Source organism: Macrotis lagotis, chromosome 2, assembly GCF_037893015.1.
Source record: "Macrotis lagotis isolate mMagLag1 chromosome 2, bilby.v1.9.chrom.fasta, whole genome shotgun sequence".
In the NCBI taxonomy this organism is placed as follows: Eukaryota; Metazoa; Chordata; class Mammalia; order Peramelemorphia; family Peramelidae; genus Macrotis; species Macrotis lagotis.
The window spans coordinates 70,179,887-70,204,061 of NC_133659.1; the positions used below are offsets into that span (position 1 = coordinate 70,179,887).

General features: G+C 36.3%; 1 protein-coding gene across 3 annotated transcripts in view; it reads left to right on the forward strand.

Annotated features, from left to right (window-relative positions):
- The window catches only part of PAPPA2 (pappalysin 2), a 372,249-nt gene that overhangs the window by 232,884 nt on the left and 115,190 nt on the right, over window positions 1-24,175 (forward strand). For all 3 annotated transcript variants that reach the window (XM_074222103.1, XM_074222104.1, XM_074222105.1), the window contains one exon: window positions 21,758-21,929. In XM_074222103.1, the coding sequence (XP_074078204.1) occupies window positions 21,758-21,929 (172 nt within the window). The remainder of the gene's footprint in view (window positions 1-21,757; window positions 21,930-24,175) is intronic.

Consider the following 24,175-nt stretch of genomic DNA (forward strand, 5'->3'; position numbering starts at 1 on the left):
TCTGAAAAACACCATGCTCCATTTCATGTAAGTTGTTATTAACATTATTGTGCTGGTAACATATTTTCAATAACATTTATGTGGATATCAAATATAGTGTTCTTTCTCTCTACTTGGGTTTATTTTGTATTTGGAGTATGAGAATAAGCTACAAGTATGGAACTGATTCAAAGACTTTCTAATGATCAAAAAAGGCAAAAAGGTGTGTGTATGAATGTACATATATATATCTTAGCTACATAAATATCATTTATCATTACAATTAATAGTAGTAGTAGTAGTGGTTGTACCTTTTGAGCCTGTCATTCAATAAATTCATAAAACAATAATAATCTCATTATACCCTTCAAACTTTTTGGCGTGCCAATTTTTTTCTCCTGAGACAATACATTGTTTTATTTTGTTTATGGATTATTTTTCAACATACAGGCTATGGATACATTTCCTCTTCTTCCATTTCTCCAGTCCATATTCGTCTATCTATCTATCTATCTATCTATCTATCTATCTATCTATCTATCTATCTATCTATCTATCTTGTATCCATATATCTATGTGTATGTATATATGTATCTATTAAAGTATGTATCTATGTATTATATATGTCTGTATGTATCAATCTAATTTGTTTGTTCATTCTTAGACCTGTGATTTTATCCTCTTTAGTGAGTTCCCAGAAAAGGATTTCCTTTACCACTGTAATTTGACATCTTTTCATTTTATGAGGCTGCATAGTCTAAGATGCTAATGGTAGAGAGGTTGGAGAGCTGACCTAGGAGTCAGAAAGACCTGAATTCAAGTGCTGTCTTAGAAACATACTTCTTATATGACTCTGGACAAGTCCCCTAACCTTTTAATGCCTCCAAACAACTCTCTTAAGAAGAGTGCTCATTGTTTGAAAGAAATTTTGTCTTTTGCCTGATCCTGAGCATGTTAACTCACTTCGAACTCAGTAGTCAGAGACTGATAGCTTATTTACAGTCATCTTTTTTCTTCTCATAACTATTCCCGACTGGTCCTTCAAAACAATATTTAACTTTGACTTCTGATACAGTGGGGGAAAAAATACCAGTGGTTCTGGAGTCAGATGCTCTGGATCTGATAAGTCAAACCTTTTTTAATCTAGAAAGATCATTTAGCATTCCTGGTCTTTTTCCTCAGAGAAGATGCTTCCTTTCCACCTCTAGATTTCTGATCCTATGAATATTCTTTACTTTTCTAGTCTAGTTCTTTTCTCAACTGACTTTGTATTTACATTACTAGTAAACAACTTAACATTTACTTGTTCCCCATCTTATGAATGCTAGCTTTGTCTCCTCTAGCTAGACTGCAAACAGAAGAAAAGATGTTTCACATTGCCTACCAAAATGTGCCAAACATATATTGAGTACTCAAAAAAAAAGAATGCTTAAAGTAATGAGATTGTTTTCTTCTTTGTGATTTGTGTATTAGTTGAATAGTTTTGCTAGGTGTACCTTGTTGATCAACCAAGAAATTCTAGGAGGTGTAATTAGGCGACACATTGGATACAAAACAGCCCACCCTGGACTTCAAATTTGACCATGGACATGTAATAGCCATATGACTTTGGGCAAGTCACTTAATCTTATTTGCCTCAGTTTTCTCATCTGTAAAATGAGCTAGAGTAGGAAATGACAAACCAGTCTGGTATCTCTACCAAGAAAATTCCAGATGGGCTCACAAAGAGTCAGACCCAAGAACAAAGAATCTTAGGTGAAATATTTCTATCTCATTACCTGGAGTGTTGTGTTCTGATTTAGGGAGAAAATTGATAAGCTGGATTGTATTCAGAGGATGGAACTCTGGGACATAAACAATGCTGTACAGCACTTCACAGGCTTTTATATAGAAGACAAATTAGGCTTGTTCTTTTTTGGTGGTGGGGGGAGGCAGAACCAAGAGATCTATACAGAAGTTGCAAAAGAGAAAATTTAAGGGGGTAGAACAGGAATGAGAAACTAAAAATGGTGAAGATTTTGATGCAGAGTTGTCTTATTCAATGCATAGGGAGCCATCTACATGTTAAAGCTAGTATTTACATGGTAATTTAAAGTTTGCAAAGCATTTTACAATATTATTCATTTGATCCTTGCAACAACCTTGGAGGTAGATGCTAATATCCTTATTTTATAGATGCAGAAACTGAGGCAGACAGGGATTAAGCGCCTTCACTAGAATGACACAGCTAATGACTGTCTGAGGTTCAAATTTGAAATTAGGTTTTTCCTAACTTCAGGTCTACTTTCTATCTTACTCTGCCACCAAGGTGCCTCATAGGCATATATATGTATATACATATATTTATGTGCTTATAATTTCATGTATACGGAGGTGTTGCTTAAATCCTTCTCTCCCTCATAACCCAGTTCCTTATATTCGAAATAGTATTCTTTTTTTTTTAGAATTTTGCAAGGCAATGGGGTTAAGTGGTTTGCCCAAGGCCACACAGCTAGGTAATTATTAAGTATCTGAGGCAGGATTTGAACTCAGGTACTCCTGACTCCAGGGCCAGTGCTCTATCTACTGTACCACCTAGCTGTCCCCTGAAATAGTATTCTTTAGCTTCTTTTTTACAATTACTTAGTTTTTTGTTATTCCTTATGAATGAGTTTACTGGACCTTTTCTGACTAGAGGGAGATAAAATCTATGTGATTAAACCAGACTCTTCAGTGACCTCCCCAGACCTGAAAGGAAAGGATCCCTGAAGGGGGTGCATCTAATTTTGCCACAGCTAACACGCCCTTGTAGAAAATAAGCTCCCTGATGGTAGGGACAATTTCATTGTGTTGTTGTTGTTTTGTTGTTGTTGAAGCATCTCCTTTTGTGGCTACATGTTACAGTATAGTCCCTTAATAAAATCATTTTGGATTGATTGATTCAATTTGATTTCAAAGGAGAGTCAGATTTCCAAGGAAATACTTACTTATGCCTGTTTGTGAATTTTGCTTATAATCAACCCTTTTGCAGAGGGTTTCTGTTACTAGATTCCTAAACTCAGAAAAAGGTAGCAAAAAATTTAGTAAAACAATTTAATCCCTTCAGACATGGCCTTGGGACCTAAAGATTGTCCTGTGAACTAGGTCTCTGAATTCAGCATTTTGGATTTTCCTCTGACTTGGTGGGAAGTTACCAATGAGCCTGCAGATGTCTCCAATGATCTTTTTTGTAAACACCTGATTCTCCATTTCTCTTGGGGACATTCTGAGTTTTACTAATGTCACTTTCACCAAGGGGCTTTCCAGGCTCATAAGAGTAGACTCTAAAATATCATCATCATTATAACTATTAATAATAAAGTTAAAATCCCTACATTGGAGCTTATGTCAAATTAGGGAGGAAGAAAAATGGGTTAGGGAAAGAGGGGATAGGGAGAGAGCCATGAAAGAAAACAACCTGGTTCAGTGGAATAGTGTGTGTGTGGTAGGGGAGAGATGTATACAAGGTTGGGGGGTAGGGGCACCAAGGGGAGAAGTCTACAATTGGTACCATATGTGATCAGAAGCTAACGACCTGACAAACACCGTAGCCATAAAACAAATTCTTTAAAAAGGAAGCAAATGGAAATACAAGCTAGTGAAAGAATTTGCAACAGCTGCCCTAAAACCATTTCTCACCTCATAAACAGGTCTGGGTTTGGCTTCCCCCTCCCCTTCCAATCTCTCTCCCCCTCACTATTTGCCCTCTCCCCTCCCCCCATTTGACAATGCTGAATGGGCTCTTCCACTCTAGTTGTCATAGCAACAATGGCTAATGGAACCCCAGCTAGATGATAGTAGGTTCATTCCATAAGACACCCAGAACAATTTTGGGGTGACTTGTCTCAGCACATATTTGTACATGGCGGTAACATGAGTTAATTGGATGGAGCGGCTGCAAAAACAGCACCTTATTTCACATTAATTCCTTTGGCAATGGGCTGACACAAGGCAGAACTGTTAATACCTACCCAGAATCCAACATTTTCTGTCTCAGAAGCTTGAAGAAAATGTTCTGCTTCCTGAATGGAATCTTTCATATCCCCATCCTCAGTATATTACTGTCTTTATGAACATCTCATCTGGTCCAGGGGAGGTATAAGATATATGAAGTAGAAGGAAAATTGGAATGAATTAAAAAATCCAGTTTCTAGTCCTAAATGTGCTTCTCTTCTGAATATCAGCTTCTTCATCCATGAAATGTGTTTCAATTAATCACAGAATCTCAGATTTGCCAAAAAAATTTGAAAAAAAAATAATAGCAAACTCAGAAGTCTCCCTGTCCAAAAGGCATGTACTCTAGAATTTCATCTACAATATCCCCCAAAAGTGGTCACCAAACTTTCTCTCAAAAACTTTTAATAAGGAGAAGTTCATAGTCTCCTGGAAAATCCATTTCTCTAAATATCTTTTCCTGATAGAATGGTCCATGATTCTATGATATTTGGACTTTTCTAAGACAGGGAGGCAAAGACATTATCCCCCCCTAAAGTTGCTCCTCATTCAAACTTTATAAAAAGGGATTGTGGTATTAATAGTTTCATGAAGAAAAATGAAGACAAATGAATACAACTTGTATCTTCCCCCTACTCACTCCTATTAAAGTTTGAGCCATTGGTCCCTTCGCTCAAAGGTCAATTAGGTAGTACGATGGAAAGTGTGTGGGACTTGGAGTCAAGAAGGAAGGCTTATCTTACTGAGTTCATATCTGACCTTAGACTGTAGCTTTGTGACCCTGAACAAATCACTTATTCTTGTTTGCCTCTTGTTTCCTAATCTATAAAATGATGCTGGAAGAGCAAAGGGTAAACCATTTCAATGTCTCTGCCAGAAGACCCCAAATGAGGTCTTAGAGATTGAGATACAAATGAAAAAACAACTTAATCTCATTTATCCTTGGGAAAACAATGGAAATTAAAGCTTTTCACAATTGATGATTTATGTCTGGATGTAGAACCATGTGATAGGTTTACCACAAGCAACAATCATAGCCCCATATTTAACTTAAGTCTTTGTTTCCTTATTTTATAGAGTCAACCCTTGATAATCTAAAAGCATATTATCACTGGTACCACAAACCAATGGTTAAAAAAGCAGAAATAAAAGGAGATGAAGATAATTCAGTAAATTTGACTAATGTTAGTAGTTCTGATTTGAAAAAAAAATAATTCAGTTGGGGAGAAGGAAGTTCAAACCACTAACCAAGACTGGAGTTAGGGATTCTGTAGATTTCAGATCCTTATCTATTACTTTTACTGTTGTTGTTTTAGTTCAGTCCTATAATTTAAAAGATAAGATGTCAGTTTAAATTCAGTCTCAGCCACTTAGTAGTTGTGTGACCCTGGGTTTCTCATTGTCTGTCTCAATTTCCTCAACTGCAAAACAGGTATAACAATAGCATCTACTACCCAAAGTTCTTGTGAAAATCAAATGAGATCTTATAATAGTCTGTAAATAATGATGTTTGTTTCCTTCCAAAGAAAAACCTTTGCAAAAGCAGATGACCAAATTTTGTGTAACTTGTAATCTTTCAGGGATTGCCTAAGAGGTTCAGAGTCCTGTCCAGGTTTATACAGACAGTATGTATAAGAGTCAGAACTTAAATTCATCTACTCTGTATCCATTCTGTTAGACTTACTCTAGCTACCTGGATGGTGTCTCCTGCCCTGATGCATCACCAGGAAAATGAGCTGTTGATGGCATTCTTCAAGGGCCTTCCATTGAATAGGTGTTTTTGAGTACTACAATTAGCTGTTTCCAACTCATCTCCATTAAACCATCATAGCGTTTAGCAAACTTAAGTTATTCCAGTAATCAATTTACAAGTCCTCTATCTGAGTATGATTCTAATAAGTAAACAGTTGATATTTATAGAAGTTCAACTGCTTTTTTCATATAGATAGATAGATATAGCTATAGATTTATTTGAGCCACAGAAGATCAATGAGTGATAGATTCCTCCATTTTACAGATGAAGAAACTTAGGCAGCATGATCAAATAACTATCTCCTGGTCACACAGCTAGTAAGTGTCAGAAGGTATATTTGAATCCATGTCTTTCAAAGTCTGGGGCAGCTTGGTCATGAGGTAAACAGTTTACTAGTTATGTGAGTCCAAGCAAGTCATTTATCCCTGTTTACCTTGGTTTCCTCATCTGTAAAAATGAACTAGAGAAGAAAATGGCAAATCACTCCAATATCTTTGTGAGGAAAGCCCCAAATGGAATCACGAAAGAGTCAGATATGACTGAAAAAACAACGAAACAATAATTACTAAAGTCAGATGCCAATACTCTCTCCACTTAGTGGTATCATACTGCTTATTTGTTAATCTGCATGTTGCCAAGTCAAGGTGAATATGGAGGCTTTGAATCTGTCTTCCTGTGAGCATTCATCTTGCCCTTAAACAGGGACATCCTTAGACTATGGAACATCTTGAGTTCTCTGCTTTCTTCTTCCTACCACCTTTTTTTTCTGGCTCCTCAGAACAAAATTTTGGAGAGAATCCTTGAACAAACCATTAATTCTTGGCTTTAGCATCCTGGTTTCTAATAGAGTGAAAATATGGATCTTGTTACAGCTTTTGTAGCATAACTCGACTTTGAGGGAGGTTTTGTGTGTCTATCTTCTATTTGGGCCTGCCTGTCAATCAGTAAAGGTCTTCTATTGAGAAGCACAATTCAACAGATCTGATGACTGGAAACATCTATGGGTTTCACTTCAGTATTTTCCAGAAGTGTCCTATGGTTTCTGTACATCCTCTGAACTGCAAACCCATGCATAAGTAACTAGGTGGTCACTAGGGTCTGGTCACTTCTCACTGCATCTTGAAAATAATTGTTAAAATGATTGTTCCAAATCATCAGGCCTGCAAAAATTCCATTTGGCCCACAGAAACTTGCAATGGTTTCTCCCACATTCACCAATGTTTTCAAGATCCCACTCGTAGCTTTTTGCTTCTCTGAAACACAGAATCCTCTACCCTCAGAGGCAGAAGCGAATCCAGTCTCAACTTGAGAAGGATCCTTTCTATCATGAAGTGATTATCTTGACTCTGTTTAGTGACCATTGACAAGGAACTCCCTTCCTCTCATGGAAGTTTATTTCTATGACTTAATCTCTCAGCTTTAGCACATTTTTTTTCATCTAGAATTTAAATCTGCTTCTCTGAAGCATTAACTATTGGTCCTCATTCTAGGTTCTGTGATTCTAGACAAGTGACAACTTTTACCTCAATCTCCTCATCTGTAAAATGGGGATAATAGCATCACCTACCTCCCAGTATTGTGAGGATGAAATGAGTTAATATTTGTAAAGTACTTAAAATGATGTCTGGGACATAGTAGGTACTAGAGAAATGTTTGCTGCTCTTGTTGCTACTCTTATGGAGGGGAAGAAGGAGGAGGAGGAAGAGAAGGAGGATAAGGATAATAGCTTTTACTTTGCAGAGTTTTTGTTAAGATAAAATGAGATAATAATTGGAAAGCATTTAGGACAGTACCTAGAACACAATAGACTTTATCTAAATACTTGCCTGGCATCATTATTATCATTTAATAGCAATTATCATTGTTTTATGGAAATCACAATAACATCTGCCTGGTAGGGTTTTTGTGAGGATTAAATGAGGTAATAATTTTAAAGCACTCAGAACTATGCCTGAAAGAGAGTAGGTGCTATTTAAATGCTTTCTTCTTCTTTTCTTCTCCTCCTTCTCCTTCTCCTCCTTTTCCTTCTCCTCCTCCTTCTCCTTCTCTTTCTGCTTCTCCTCCTCCTCTTCTTTCTACTTCCTTCTTCCTTCTTTTTCTTCTTTCTTCTTCCTCCTTTCTCCTCTTCCTCCTCCTCCTGCTTGCTTTTGATCATTATTATTATTAAAATAAAGATAATAATGGCACTTGCCTTCCAGGGTTGTTGTGAGGATCAAATTGTTAAGCACTTAGGACAGTGCCTGATACATAGTGAACACTGGATAAATGTTTGTTTTTTGGTTATTATTATAACCAAGTCTCATCTGTCTTTCATATGATAGTTCTTCCAAAGTCCAATGATTTTAAGTGCCATGATTGTTCCATAATCTCATACTATCCATTCACCTCCATATGCCAAATGGGCTGCATTGGAGACCAGCTAAGAGCAAAGATCTTACTATTTCTTTTCAGAAATTTTGTTACACAAAGCAAGCAAGTTTGAATGTGAGATGCCAAAGGTCAAGGAAGGACTCATGGTAGTCATACAAAGTCAGTTTTGTTCTGAGCTCCCAATTAGTGCATACACTATCACAGCCAGCCAGCAGAAGGCTGACCTGATATGAAGTCCAACTTCCATTCTCCATACTGACCAGGTTGTGCAGGGAAAAAACGTGTAATGTTTATTCAATTTACACATGACCCAGGACTAATGGGCATAGCTAACAGATCATACCACAGTTGGAATCCAATAGGATTTTGAAAGGTCAGAATGACAGGCAAAAATCTATTAATATGAAATGCAATAAGAATAAATGTAATGTCTCATACAGTAAAAAATTAATAATAAAATGCAAATACAAAATAATGCCTGTTTTATGTGAACAAGATCTAGGATTGTTACTAGACCATAAGCTCAAAGTGAATCAACAGAATCAAACCAGAAATTTTATTTTAAGCTGCATTAAGACAAGTATAATGTCTGGAATGAGAGATATTATGAACCTACTGTTTTCTACTCCACTCAGATCATATCTACAGTGTTTGATGCTGGGGCCCATGCCTTAGTGGACAGCTAGGTTTTGAAGGCAGGAACATTTGAGTTCAAATCCTAACTCAGAGACACTAGTTATGTGATACTCAGCCAGTCATCCTTCTAGCCCTAATCTCATCCATAAAATGAGCTAATATATATATATATATATATATATGTATATATATATATACATATATATATAATATCTTGCAATTTTAAAGTGCTACAAAAGTGCTAATTATTATTAAAAGCAATAATAGTATATATTTACATATTTGTATAGATATGTGAGTATATATACATCAATTTATATATGTATATGTGTTTGCACAGACATATACACATATATACAGAGACATATATACACACAGACACACAGATATATTTGGGTTGTTTGCAAGGCAATGGGGTTAAGTGACTTACCCAGAGTTATACAGCTAGGTAATTATTAATTGTCTAAGGTCAGATTTGAACTCAGGTCCTCCTGACTTCAGGGCCAGTACTCTATCCACTGCGCCACCTAACAGTCCCTATACACACATATTTGATGGAAGAAATTATTTTTCCCTTTGTCTTTCTGTTCCCTAATGCCTAGCATACTGCATGACATTGATTTAATAGATAGTCATGATTGATTTATTCTATTTTGCCTTTTTAACTCTTCATTGATTAAACTAATATCTAATATGTCCCTCTCTGTCTCTCTTTGGTTTAGACATAACGTTAGACAACTATGGTATTCCATGACTTGTAGCTCTCTAATAACATTAGAAGATACTGATGTTAGAAAAAAATGGATTTTCTCATCTTCTGGAAAAGCTTTAGCTCTCTAGGAAATTTCTCAAAGGAATTCAGTATCTAACTAATAAATGTTTATTGATAGACTAACAAATATAGGTATATTTTAGGTATAAATGCAAAAGGTATATGTATTTGTGTATGATATATATATATGATACATTATATATATAATATCATATATGTGAAAGATGTATATATATATATGTGTATATATATATATATATATATATATATATGTATATATATATAGTCCTATAGTTTGACCATTCAACTGCAACTTGTAGTTTTATTAGAGGTATTCTTCATTCTATCATTTTGTTTTGTTTTGTTTTGCCTATGTGATTACTCAGGCCAAAATTCTTTGAGGGATTGTGGTTGTCATTTAGAAGTGTTATGGAGTGGAATGACATCAACACAATATTATCTGAGCAGAGAACAATCTGATGCTTCTAACCACCTGTAGGGAATCCTTCCTTCATTTAACTCTGTAGGATCTCCTCTAAAAGTGGTGAGCATCTTTAGCATCTTTATTACCCTGTTTTACCAAGCAGTCATCCAATCAAAAAGCTTCTATTAAGTACCAACTACCTACCTGACACCATGAGAAATTCTAGAGATACAAAGACAACAATGAAATAATTGCTGAAACCTTCTGATCGTAACAATTTGAGTCATTAAACCGAGTTATATCTGTCATTACATTAAACTATCCTGATTTTGACATATACTTGAGAAATGCCTTATTAGAGAGCCCCATTAGTTGGTGTTTAAAACTACTATATCAAATCCTTTTCTAAAAAAATAAAGTGAACAAATATTAAGTATCATAGGATCTGGTATTCGCTGACTGGCTCAGTATCAAGGAAAGACTTCCTACCAATTAGAGCTGTCCAAAAGTAGAATGAGCTGATTCAGGAGATAGTTTTCCATCACTAAAGGTCTTAAATCATAAGCTCAATAACTAATTGTAAAGTCATGGACATTCTAGAAAGTATTTCTGTTTAAGTATTGCTGAACTATCCAAATAACCTTGGAGGTACTTTCCAGTTTTCTGATTTTGTGATTCTGAAAATACACACATAAGCATCTCAGAGTTCCCTATTGGTATTCATTTTCATAAATTTATCCTCACCTACTTCCTTACAATTCCCCTTCCCTCCACAAGTGAACTGAGTCTGTCCTGCTCAAAGACTAAAAGTCCCAAATCTACAACTCTATGTCCAACCCACCTTTTAGGACCAGCATCTTTCTTTCTAGTCAAACTAGGTTATGCACTATGGAATCTTCCATTTTGTTGTGCTACAAGCAGTAAACACACTAGAGTTGACCTGGCACTTATTCACCTCCACACCTTTGCTCACACTATTCACCCCAGCTGAAATGCACTCAACCCTACTCTATGCTTATTAGTTTTACTATGTCTCATTTGTGAAGTTTTCCCTCACCAGTCCAGCTCTAACTAAATTCAAATGAGACTTAATGAACAACATTACAGAAGGGTTTTGCAACTTTTTTTTTTTTATTTTTGTTGTTGGTGGGGAGTGGGGTGTAAGAGGGAAGGGGAGTTGGGCTGATAATTGATTCTATAAACAAATGAACTAGAAAGAGCATTACCATTTATTCATTAAACCAAGTGGAAACCTTTGACTTAACACAATGTTTCTTAAAGGGACACGCTGCCAAAATGAAAAGAAACATTGGAGGAAAATGACGCCTTGTCTCATTTGGTTCACACCCAGGGAAAGAAAATAAACAGCTTAGGTGTAGTCCATACTAAACACACTCGTCCAGAAGACAGAATTGACTCTGAAATCTTGGCCCTGTCAACTGTTTATGAGGAGTTGCTGGTGTAGAGTTTTATAAGTATCCCTTCCATTAAAAATATAGGGGGTCAAAACCTTTAGAGTTGTGTTATGCCTGAGGTTAGCAAAGAAAAAAAAGGCTTCCAAAATGGATTGAGTTTCTTTTCTAGATTTATTCTAGTCTCTTTGAGTTAGCTGAAACTACAGTTTGAAACTGGTGTTCAAGAATCCTTTTATCTTTGGTTGGAAGGATTTCGGAAATTGAATATAGTACAACAAACACTAAGTGGCTACTAGTTTCGAACAATATATAGAGACAAAAACAAGCAATCCCTCCCCTCAAAGGGCTTACATTCTATGGTAGGCATGGTCAAGTTTATTGATATAAATGGAGTTAATATTTATATAGTGCTTTAAGATGTACAAAACACTTGACAAATACCTCTTTTTTTTCCTTACAGTAATTTGGAGAAGTAGATCCTATTAGGAACTGCTTTTTACTCATGAGGAAATTGAGTTAAACAGACTTATCCTTCATTACACAAGCTAGGAAGTATTTTAGGCTGAATTTGAACTTGAACTTGAAATTGGAACTTCCTGACTCTAGGTTTAAAGTTTTATCCATTGCCATCTAATTGCCTACTTAGTCAACAGTTATTCATTTATTAAATGCTTACTTAATATGTTCCAACTACATATTGAGAACTGGGAATATAAATACAAGGAAACAGAAAGACAATCCCAGGGCTCAGGGACCTTCCATTCTAATGGGGGCAAACAATACATAAAAGAAAACTGAAAAGGAAAGAAGGGGTTGTAACTCTCCAGGTGCATCAAGAAAAAAGAAGCCCAGACAATCAGGAGCTAAGTCCAGAATGGAAAGAGTAAATCTTGTTAGACTGAGCCAACTGGCCACTCTCCTAAACAAGGAAATTTTTGATTGAAAAAATCCATCTCAGGAAGAAGCTGGGTGGGAAGACTAAAGTTCTAGGGTAAGAAGTTTGCTGTGCCATGATGACCTAAGATTTGCAAAATGTTTTACAAATATCCCATTTTAGTCCTACAATAACTGTAGAAAGCAGGTGCTACTGTTCTTTCTTTTTTGCATATGGGGAAACTGAGGCATGCACATTTGCTCAAGTTATGCAACCAGGAATTATCAAAACTTCATTTGAAATTACATCTTTCAGACTCCAAGCCTAAGTCAAGAAGAGATATAGATAGTCTAAGACTGAGTTCAAAATGAAATGAACTAGTGAACCTGCATTGTGAGCATGTGTGTCTATGAAAGACATGGTGAAAAACCTAGCATTTAAGGGTATCAGTTTAAGACATGCAAAGTTCTATAACATATATTATCTCATTTGAGGCTTACAACGACTCTGGGAGGTAGGTACCATTGTTTCTTCCTTCCTTCTTTTCTTCTTCCTTCCTTCCTTTCTTTCTTTCTTTCTTTTTCTTTCTTTCTTTCTTTCTTTCTTTCTTTCTTTCTTTCTTTCTTTCTTTCTTCCTTTCTTTCTTTCTTTCTTTCTTTCTTTCTCTTTCTTTCTTTCCTTCTTTCTTTCTTTCTTTCTTTCTTTCTTTCTTTCTTTCTTTCTTTCTTCCTTCCTTCCTTCCTTCCTTCCTTCCTTCCTTCCTTCCTTCCTTTCTTTCTTTCTTTCTTTCTTTCTTTCTTTCTTTCTTTCTTTCTTTCTTTCTTTCTTTCCCAATCACATGCAAAGATGTTTTCAACAATCTCTTTTTCCTTTTTTTAAGGTTTTAAACTCCACATTTTCCCTCCCTCCTTTCCTTCTCTCCCTATACTCAGAGAGTAATTTAATATAGGTTTTATTTGCTAAACTTATTTCTATTATAATCATATTATGAAAGAAAAATCAGAACAAAAAGAAAAAAATGAGAGAAAAAAGGGGTACCATATAAACAAATTTTAAAAACTGAAATAGTATGCTTTGGTCTGTATTATGACTCCATAGTTCGTTCTCTGCTTGTGAATGGCATTTTTTATCATCGTCCTTTAGAATTACCTTTGATTATTGTACTGCTAAGAGCAAGTCCATCATAGTTGATGGTCATACAATGTTGGTGTTAATGTTTATACAGTGTTCTGGTTCTGTTCACTTCACTCGGTACTAGTTCATGCAAATCTTTCCAGGTTTGTCTGAAGTTCAGTCACTCAAGATTTCTTACAGAACAACAGTACATGGATGCCATTTTTATCCCCATTTACACATGGGGAAACTGAGAAATAGAGATTAAGTGGGCTGCCCAGAGTCCCTTAGGTGGTGTGTGCCTGAGGCAGTCTTTGAATATGGGTCTTCCAGATCCCAAGTCTAGCAATCTATCTACTACACCACCTATGTGCAGAATAATTTCAGGAGAACATGGGAACAACTCATGGCTTAGGAAAGACTCAAGCATAAGAAATATTGCAATAGAATTTCTTCCTTGCTTGTAATATGTATACAACAAGATGATGAGCCCAACTAACAAAAATAATGAGTTTCTTTACTTGTTTTCTTCTATGGCTTCCTTCCTACTTGATACCTTCCCACTTGTGAAAAAGGGGTCAATCTTGTCTCTTAACAGTCAACAAGAATTGTAAATAGTCAAATTGTCATTATGGAATTTTCCAGTCTCTGGAAAGGGCCTAATATCAGTCATCTTGCTGACCAAGAGATCTAGAGAACGAAATTCACTTGTCCAAGATTACAAAGCTAGTTCGGTGCAGAGCTGGGGTTGACCCCAGGTTCTGGCATCCACATTTTTTTTTCCTTTCTAACGCAGAACATTCTTTAGCTCTAAGCAAAGACTATCACTTGGTCATTTTCACTTTATATCACTTTGATGCTGCAATGCCAGCAGGAACCTTCCCAAATCAAAGGCCAAATCCATTTCTGAGGACAACGAAGCACAAGGTCACCAAACAAAACAAAACAAAACAAAAAAAAAATGCCTTTTCCATGCCTCTGTGCCCAGAAGGTATTTTCAAATGGGCAACCTTGCAGATCATGGACGAAAAGAGTTGGATACTAAGAGTTGGGAAATCTACTGTGAGGCTTTGGATAAGACTTCAAAATGGGGATGAATCTACCTTTCTTGAATAATTGCAGGATTGCTGTGGCCATCAAATAAAAGGTTTGATTAAATTGTAAAAACAACACAAAGCTTTACACATCAAAGGGAACATTTGGGATGAAGGTATGAAAATCTGACCTTGATTCATCCATTCATTTATCAAACTGTTACAAAGCACCTAAATGCTAAACACTGTGTCAAGGGTTGTAACAAAGAAATAAAAGCCAGGCTTCGCATATTTTTTTTTTAGCTAGTAAGCATTTAAAATATTTATGTAAATTGCTGTTAGTGTAAATTTCCCATTTTAAATGGAAAGTACCAGTACTGTGCCTAAATTTGGAGCTCCTCTTTTCTTTTGAGGTTGGTTACCAGGAGCTTGTTTTAATTAGACAGATCCCTGGCACCTATCTTCTTCCCTGTTCTTCTTTACAGTGGTTGTGTGCCTTTGGCTACATATAAACTTTTCATGTGGGGAATTTTTAGGAATGACTTTATCAAAATAGAGTTTTAAAAACTACCTGGGGGTAATTAGGTGGCACAGTGAATGGAACACCAGTCCTAGAGTCAGGAGCACCTGAGTTCAAATTTGGCCTTTAACATTTAATAAAACCCTAACTATGTGACCCTGGGCAAATCACTTTACCCCACTGCCTTGCCAAAAAAAACTGTTTGATGATGGATTAAAATTTTTTCTTATTTAAAATATAAAATGCTTTTGAAAATATGCTTCTATACATGATGTGACTTATTGAACAAATAATTTCATTAATCTAAATGAAATAAAGAGAAGTAAATAACAAAATACGAGTTAAGAAATATAAATAAAGGGGTGGCTAGGTGGCCCAGTGGATAAAGCACCGGCCCTGGAGTCAGGAGTACCTGGGTTTGAATCCATCTCAAACACTTAATAATTACCTAGCTGTGTGGCCTTGGGCAAGCCACTTAACCCCATTTGCCTTGCAAAAAACCTAAAAGAAAAAAGAAAAAAAAGAAATATAAATAAAAAAACCTCAAGGAACAAAAAAGGAATAATAGGCATTTTGTTGGGGGGTATAAATTCAAAGAATGAACTTAAAGGAGAATATGTATCCACACAGCTTAAATGAGAATGTGTTATTCACATCCTATCAAAATCATAGCTTATAAATCCCCATTAATGCATTATCTTTACTAGTTATCCATAGGACATAATACAAAGGAAAAATATTTAATAAAGAGCAATAAAACCTCCTTCCTTCTTCCCTCCCTCCCTTCTTTCCTTTGACTCTTCTGCCCTAAGATGAAGTGAAACATTTTCACATCAACATCTCTGACTTTGGTATTGACATGGTGGAAATACCAATAGGATCACTAAAAAGGACAGTTTCCCTCTTTTTATACATTGTCCATTTCTACTCTATAATAAGGGAAGCACCCTTTTAATTTAAACTAATTATTAAACTAAGTAGCCATTCTTGAGAGAAAATGGAATTCATTTTGAAAAGAATCTTTTTTTGACCCTATGCAAACATTTCAATAGTAATATATAAGAGACCTTCCTGGAGAGGTCACTTCATATTTGATGTGGAATGCAAATCATTAAAAAATCAGCAGACTGCAGAAGTGGCTGCCTACTTCTGGAGAAAGACTGGATGTGTTCAGAAGGACTTTTGTGTCTGCACTTAATCCTGGTCAAGGTGCTTTCAAAGTCCTATCTTTCCATCTTGGACCAGATTCTGGGAAGTCTTTTAGGTTACCTGGCCTAAAGACTAAAGATTAAGGCACCCTGGATTTTTCATTTACTTTTAGTCTTTCAACTCCTGAGAAGAAAACAAAAGAAGAAACACAAAGAGAACAAAAGTTAGAGACAGAAGTTTCTAAATTTATGTGGACTGATCTCTGTCCTAAATTCATTTCTTCTTTCCTTGATACCCCCCCTCCTTTTACAATATATCCATGGACAATGTTGTCTAAGCAGTCGTGTATGGGAGTGTGCTGAGCACACTCTGAGGAGGAAGCCTCTGGTGGCTATGGGATGGCAGCAATCCTATTGTCATTGCTCTGGCTGCTGGCATAGTCTGTGGCCAGGATTTTGTTACACTGACTTTGAAGTGGCTCCACTTTGACGCACAGAAAGTCCTTCCCCTACTTACACCATAATGGAAGAGTAAACAATAGGCCCTTCAGCCCACAGCCCAAAAGACTATGCAATGGCTTCCAAGTATGCAACGTGGAAAAGTCTATATCTTTCTATACAAAGGAAGGTGGCTCTAGTCTGGAAGGGAGATACTGTCTTAAAGGAAAGAACTTTTGTGATTTCATTTTCTTCTTTGGCCAAGAAGCAGCTTGTGTTCTTATCCTATGCTCATGGATTGGGTTCTGGGAGTCTGAATTTAGTTGGGAAAAAAATTGTATCCTTATTTTCACTAAACTCTTAACTGAATTTTATCATTTACTTTAATTACAAATATTAAAAAAATATTGTGAGAAGGGGTTATTAGACTTCACCAGACTGAAAGTCTGTGACATTAAAAAAGTTTATGAGCCTCTTGACTAGAGGCTTTTTATGTATCATGGTAATACTGAGTCTTCTTATAATCTATTCTATTTTTCATATGAAATCATTGACAGTAATAGGGCAGTTATCCTGAACATTATAAAAAGTACTTTGATCCTGAGAAGTTATAAAAGAACAAACAGCCTATAGATAAGAAATTACAATTCAAAGGAATATATATAATGATGTTCAGTACTTTTCAGTCATGTCTCAATCTTTGTGAATTCATTTGGGGTTTTCCTGGCAAAGCAATGGCAAATTAGTTGTCATTTCCTTCTCTTCCTCATTTTATAGACATGGAAATTGAAGCAAACAGGGTTAAAGTTACTTGCCAAGGGCCATGCAACTAATAAGTGTTTGAGGCAAAATTTGAGCTCATTTCTTCCCCAGCTACCCTTCTATACTGTTCCTTATATTTGGATATGACTGCAGAAGCCTTTCTCTAGCTGCAGTCTTATTTTGATCCCTGTGCTCCTTATTTCCAGAAATTGATCTCTTCTTGTTTATATTCTTTAAGCATCTCTTTTGAAAAGGGGAAAGGATTTCCCCTAAATACTCAATACTTTTGTCCTCTAGGTAAAAAAAAAAAAATACCATCTTTTTTCAAATACAAAGTGTTGTCCTAAGGCAGTAAATGCTAATTGGCACCTTGTATGATGTCCTACCCTTAGTCCTAGCTCCCGGGTTATCATTTACTAGCACAGTCACTGGTCAGATTGTCCAGACACTTCTCGGTTGGCTTATTTTCACTTCTGATCAACCCTTGCTGTGAGCTCTGAGCTTTACTCTTCTTCAGTATTGTACTGTCTTCCTAGGAACTTCTGTAACTGAGATATCTCAATGACTCTTGACTTCATCAAAGTGGGTACTTCATCCAATAACTGTCGATTGCAAGCCATTGAGGCTTGTCCATTCTCTGTGGTTTTTGTTCATGTTCCCTCATAGTTATGCTATAAGGAGTCCACCCAAGGTGAACAGGGCCGCAGGGAATACTGGAATTCTCCTAACAAACTGAGAATACCAATGGAGTGGATGAGCTATCTATAGCTTTTTTCTCTCTCTTGCTACACAATCAGTCCTTTAAAAAAAAGACCTATCAATTAATCTCTCTCCCCCCTGTTTTCTTTCTTTATTTCTATATCTATCCTTTATTAATACCCTGACTTTTATCTCTTCCTATTTATAGTGTGCTGCATGCTAATCTTGCTTATCATGTCCCACTATATTGCTTTTTGTGATCTGCAACCAGAATTATTGAGGGACTGGTGTGTTATATGACTTTCAATCATATGCATATCCAAAAGATTATGGATAAATAGAAGTGCCTTCATTTGGGGGAGGAACCTGGAGTTATTAAAAGAATTGTACAATTTACCAATACTAATCCATCACATTTTTCTTTTCAACTTTGGGTCTTATTCATTGTCCATTTCTAGTTCCTGTCCCAGATTTGCATATGTAGAACATCAATATATAGAAATACAAATAAATCCTTGAATGGAAATTGATGGATAAATATCATAACTAGTTTATCCAGTTGTATATCATAATCTGGGTAAAACACATTCTTTATTCACCCAATTTTTCCTAAGTGAATAGTTGAACCAAAACATTTTGAGTGATTATAGATCTCATCCACAAAACTCTGCAATCTCCTGGAACTTGCAAAAATTTCACAAAATGTCTTTCCTCTATCAGTGATATGAAAAACTTCACTAGTTTAAGGAATCTCTCTTCCATCTAGACTCTGTACTGACTCTCCTCCACATCAAGTACTGGGGGATAAATTAGAGATGGGAGAATATCTTTCTCCACTGATGTCTTACTTTCTATTATTAATCACTGAATAATGTTACTTTTGTTATTGTACTTTCAAGGAATATTAAATGATTTTGTAATTTGTCTGAAGGAAGACCTTAATGATGATAGATGATATGTATTCAATAATCTCATATTCCCTTGACCACTTGGGTCAGTGTAGTGTGCATTATGTGCTCCACAGATACTACAGCTTTGATGACACTATTCTGCAGTAATCTCTGCTAATCTTTGCCTAAAATTAGAGATTTTTCTTTACCTACATATAAGACATTGTTAGGAACCTAATATAAATATCTCCTGCATTCTCAGTGGCACAAAATTAATTATCCTGTCCCCCAAAATATTTTAGTAGTAAAAAATAAGCATAGAAATTTGCAAAATATTTTAAATATATTTCAATTTATTACAACAATCAGGTGAAGTAGTTGCTATTACTTATTACCCCCATTTTACAGATGAGAAAATTGAGTCAGAGAGATTAAATGAAAGGTCATGCAAGTAGTAAGAGGCTGAGGATGGACTTGACTTCCAGTTTTCCTGAATTCTACCCATTACACCATAGTGTCTAGTTACTTAGTCCAACCTGGCTGCCCATAATGAACCAACAATACTCTTAAATTGATTAAAGTTGGTCAGAATCAATTCAGAACCCTAAAAATATTGACTTGATCAATACATACCAGACTTATTGTGTCCTTTATTCTCTGGTGCCTATGATTTTTGCCAGGAATTTTAAATTTATCTAGATATGTGTAGGACTCCTCATTCAAGCTACAGAGACCTTGCCCCTTTGTAGGCTATGATGTACTAGGTCTCACCCTCAGAGTTTCCTCATCAAATGACTGGAATATAATTGTAACCTGTTTCTTGTTTAGCAAAAATACTCATTCCAGGGCTTCAGTCATTACCATCCCTGCCGTAGAAGATCCTCCTATAAATTCAGATAGATGAGACCTCTCTTTAGGCAGCTCTTGGTCCAACCTCCCTTCTAATTTCCTTGCACATTTTCTGGTTGCCCTCATTTTCAGAAAGACCACAGTTGAATTTTTCTCTGGAGTTTACATTATGTAACAAAAGATCACAACTTCTTTGGGTGTGCTCTATGGGGCTGTTTTCCAAAGCAATGTCTGACCTTTGGAAATGAACCCAGCTGGTCTTCAAAGAAGAATGATGTGGAACAATGGTCTGATAAACATCAACCTGGCTTGAGCTTCTTTGGCAAAATTTAGCTATTATAGCCTCTGTTTTGTCTTCCTGAGTCCCACTTCAGTGGTCTGCTTGAGGACCTAAAAGGTCAGTTTTTCTTAGCCTCTGACAACTCTCTTTGCTCACATTTTCTGCCAAACCTCCCTGATTGCCAGAACTAGTTCTGAGTAAGGGAAGTGTAGTTTTTGCCGTTGAAGCATAGTTTTTATAATATCTCAACTTTCCTTGACCACTTGGATCAGCCTAATGCACTTCATGTGCACCACAATAACTGCACCTTTGATCACACTATTCTACAGTAATTACTGCCACCTTTGCTCAGAGTTGGAGATATTCTCCACCTATATCTAAGAGTTTGTTAGGAACATAATTGGCATGAAATTGGTTTTTCAGGCACCCCCCTCCCCAATATTTTAGTAGTAAGGAAATAAATGAGCATTTATTGAGCCCCTTCTGAAACAGGGTTGTTCATTCTTTGAGGTGTGGAATAGGTCAAAGATGTGTTCCCCTAAGGATTTCTGATAGTAACTTCATTTTTCTTGGTCAGTCACCTGTCACTCCTGCAATATTTCTGTGATCATATTGCATAGATAACTTGAAGGGGGCACTTTGCTCTGACACTGGCAATTCTACAATTCTGTACATTTTCCTTGATTGGCTCCCATCTAGTTCCTTCTGAAATCTCATTTTCTACAAGAATCCTTTTACTACAACCCTTAATGTTATCACCTTCCTTTTATTCATTATCTTGAATTTAGCTAGCATATATTCTGTTTTTGCATAGTTATGTGCATGTTATTGTCTTTTTACTACATAATTATGGTGACTACTCACAACAAACACACACACACACACACACACACATATATATATATGTATATATATATATATATATATATGTATATATATTAACATACCATGTCACACTCCTTAGGCTTACACATGACTATTCTAGTGCTTGAAGAAGTAGTATCTTGACTTGACCAATATTAATACTAATAGCTTAAACCCATCCAAGAAATAATAGTTAGAAATCTTTGAAAAGTTCCCCAAATATAACTTATAGGCTAATTGATCCATAACTCTGATATGAATGCCCCATGGAAATCTGAGCATCTTTTGCAAAATCCCTTTGTTTAGTGCTCCCAACTATGGAAACACTGGTATCTGGTTCATTTTGCTTTTGCAAAACAGACCCTAAGTTCTCTTGAAAATGCCCAAGTCAATAAAATATCTCAATGTGAAAAATGTTGTTTAAATCTACAAAAATAATAGATAAAACTTGTACCTGATCCAGTCAACCCTCAGGAAACTCTTCTCCTTTATCTAGGGCTTTAAGACAAATGTCTTCTTTTGAGTTTCACCAGAAAACTGGCTTGGGTATGCCTGTTGATCGGGGAATGATGGAACAAATTGTGCTATATGATTGGATACTACTGTGATAAAAGAAATGATGACTGGATCTTAGGAAAACAGGGAGATCCAGATATTCTTTCTGAGTTATAATAGGTCTGGGTTGTGCCTTAGTGCCAACATTGTCCCTGCTAATGACATTATCTCTTACCTTGATTAGTTGTTGGAAACTTTTTATTCATTTTCAGCAGAAACTTAATGAACATTATACCCAATAAATGTGTAGCCTATAATGTAGGGTTAAAGAAGACAGTCCTAAAGCAACCAGGACATTTTCCTACTCTTGCTTAGAGAGAACCACAGAGATACAGCTGGAAAGACTATATTGTTATCATCAGGTAAATCAGAGCAATACTAAGATATATCTTCTTCTTTTTCCACTCCAGATGTGCCCATCAGCCTTGTGGAGAACAGGGCAGCTGTATGCCATTGCTCCTTCACCATGCAGATGTGGTGAATTGTACAACCAGCAGCCCAGGACATATGAAATGTGCTGTCATCTGTGAAAAGGGATTCATCCTTCAAGCTAGCAATGGACAGAGACTAAGACCCATGCAGGTAACTCACTCAGGTGGTGCTTGGTTGTAGGGGCCCTCAGTGGCATGTTGACCATAGGATTAATTTCTGGGTGCTTTTCATACTGTTGATTTTCATTTTGAGATTGTTTTAAAATTTCCTATGAAGATACAGATAAGTACTGTCACAAAGAAGACCTTAGCTATAGAAAAGGCAAGATTGTACATAGACCATCTGTGGCTCTGAGATAAGAGGTTTTGCTGTTTGAATAAACTGTGAATTTATTGCTCGGCCTGTTTTACAGTAGGAATGCCTGGCATATCCCTATTGCGTAAGTGATTCTTGTTTGAAGCCAGGACCATCCTAGTTTGCTTTGGAGATGAAAATACCAAAGTAGTCAAGATGCCAAAGGTTAGATTACAAATAGCTATCCTGTAGTTTAATACCCTTTCTTTTAAATAATTTTAAAAATGAAACCATCCCTACCCCAGTCTTTCTCATCACTCATGAAAAGCCTCAAAAGCGATTGGTTTTGGTTGAGGTTTCTTTGCTCACCCTAGCTCTTTGATTAGATTGTGTGAATTTCAGTAATCTGTTTACAATCGTTCACTAAACAATCATTTGAGTGGCTACCATATGTAATGCACCCATCATATTAGGTCAAAGGAAATCATTCTTTATCCTCAAATCAGTGATCACATACCTAGAAAAATTATGGGATAATAGGGGTAGGAAAAAAAACCTTTCCAGGAAGTGAATGGGAACACAGTGTCTCCTTCATTGGAATAACTCTCATTGTGTGGATATTTTTATTTTCATCAAGTCTAAATTTGTCTTTGTACATCTTCCAATGTTTGATCCTAGTACCCAATCTGTGGAGCTAATCAGAGCAAGTCTAGTGAACTGTAAAATTAATGCTAACACCAAGTGGTGCTGAGGAGCATGAGGGAGGCCAGTGACTTCTTTACTTCCCCCTTCCATTCATAAAGGATGGAGCCAAGAGAACTATGCCTTTGCCTCTTGGGGAACTACTTAGAGACCACACATTCTCCTTTAAGCCAATTTTCCTTCTCCCTTCTTCTCTTTGGTATCAGAGAATCTGGGCAGGGTTTGGATTCTGAAGCTTTCTACTTCTAGTGAGCTCCATCCATAGTTTCTATAATAAAGGAAGCTTAGGATCTTTGAATTAAGATAATGGTCTAAAGTTCCCATTTAAAGTTGTACTTTTGGGTGCTTACAACATTACTGTGAAATATAGGAGAAAAGACTCTTAAAGGAAAGAATCAGCTTATGGAGGACATTAAATGCCTTGCAGAAAAGTTTGAATTTTATTCTAATCTAGAAGCAATAAGGAATCAATCACTGAATGTTTTTTGAATAGGGGCCTGATGTGGCCACATCTTTTAGAGTAAGGTTTTGTTAAGTCTGTGAAGAATGGATTGGAGAATTGGATAGATTCAAGACCAGTTCAAAAGCAGTTGCAATAGGGACAGCTAGGTGGTGCAATGAATAGAGCATTGGCCCTGGAGTCAGGAGGACCTGAGTTCAAATCCAATCAGACATTTAATAATTGCCTAGCTGTATGACCTTGGGCAAGTCACTTAACCCCATTGCCTTGCTAAAAAAAAAGCTATTGCAATAGATCAAGTGAGAGGAAAGAAAGGTCTGAAGCAGGGTTTAGGCTCTGTGATGGGAAAGAGTATGTGATACATGTTATGGGCACAGAATTGACAAGACAACAGCAGTTGATTGAATATAAGAGCTAAAGAAGAAGACAGAAGAGTCCCAAGTGAGTCTGAAGTTGTAATCCTGGCTGAATGGAAAGAAGATATTGCCCTCAAGAGAAAGGGGGGAAACTTGGAGTAAGAATAGATTTGGGAGAAAATATGATGAGATCTAACTTTGATTTGTTGAGCTTGGTGAGCTCAACAAATGGTCTTCCAGGTAAAGACATTCAGCAAGTAAAAAAAGTCATGTAGCACTTAGGAGTTCATTACAGCTTGGATGGAAATACATAGCTTAGAAAATCATTATTCTGTGATTATGTCAGCGAAACAAGTCAGAAAAGTTAAAACTCTGCTATCTGCTAGCTAGTTCTAACTTAGATGAAGTTGAGCTACCCTGGCAGAACTATATATAGAAAATTATTTTCTTACTGCTCATGAATTTCTCCTTCTGTATATAAATGACATTCACAGTATAAGAATGGAGAGGCAATATAGAATAATAATAGCTGACATTTATATATGTCTTACTTCTGACTTATGCTAGGTGTCTGATCACAGACC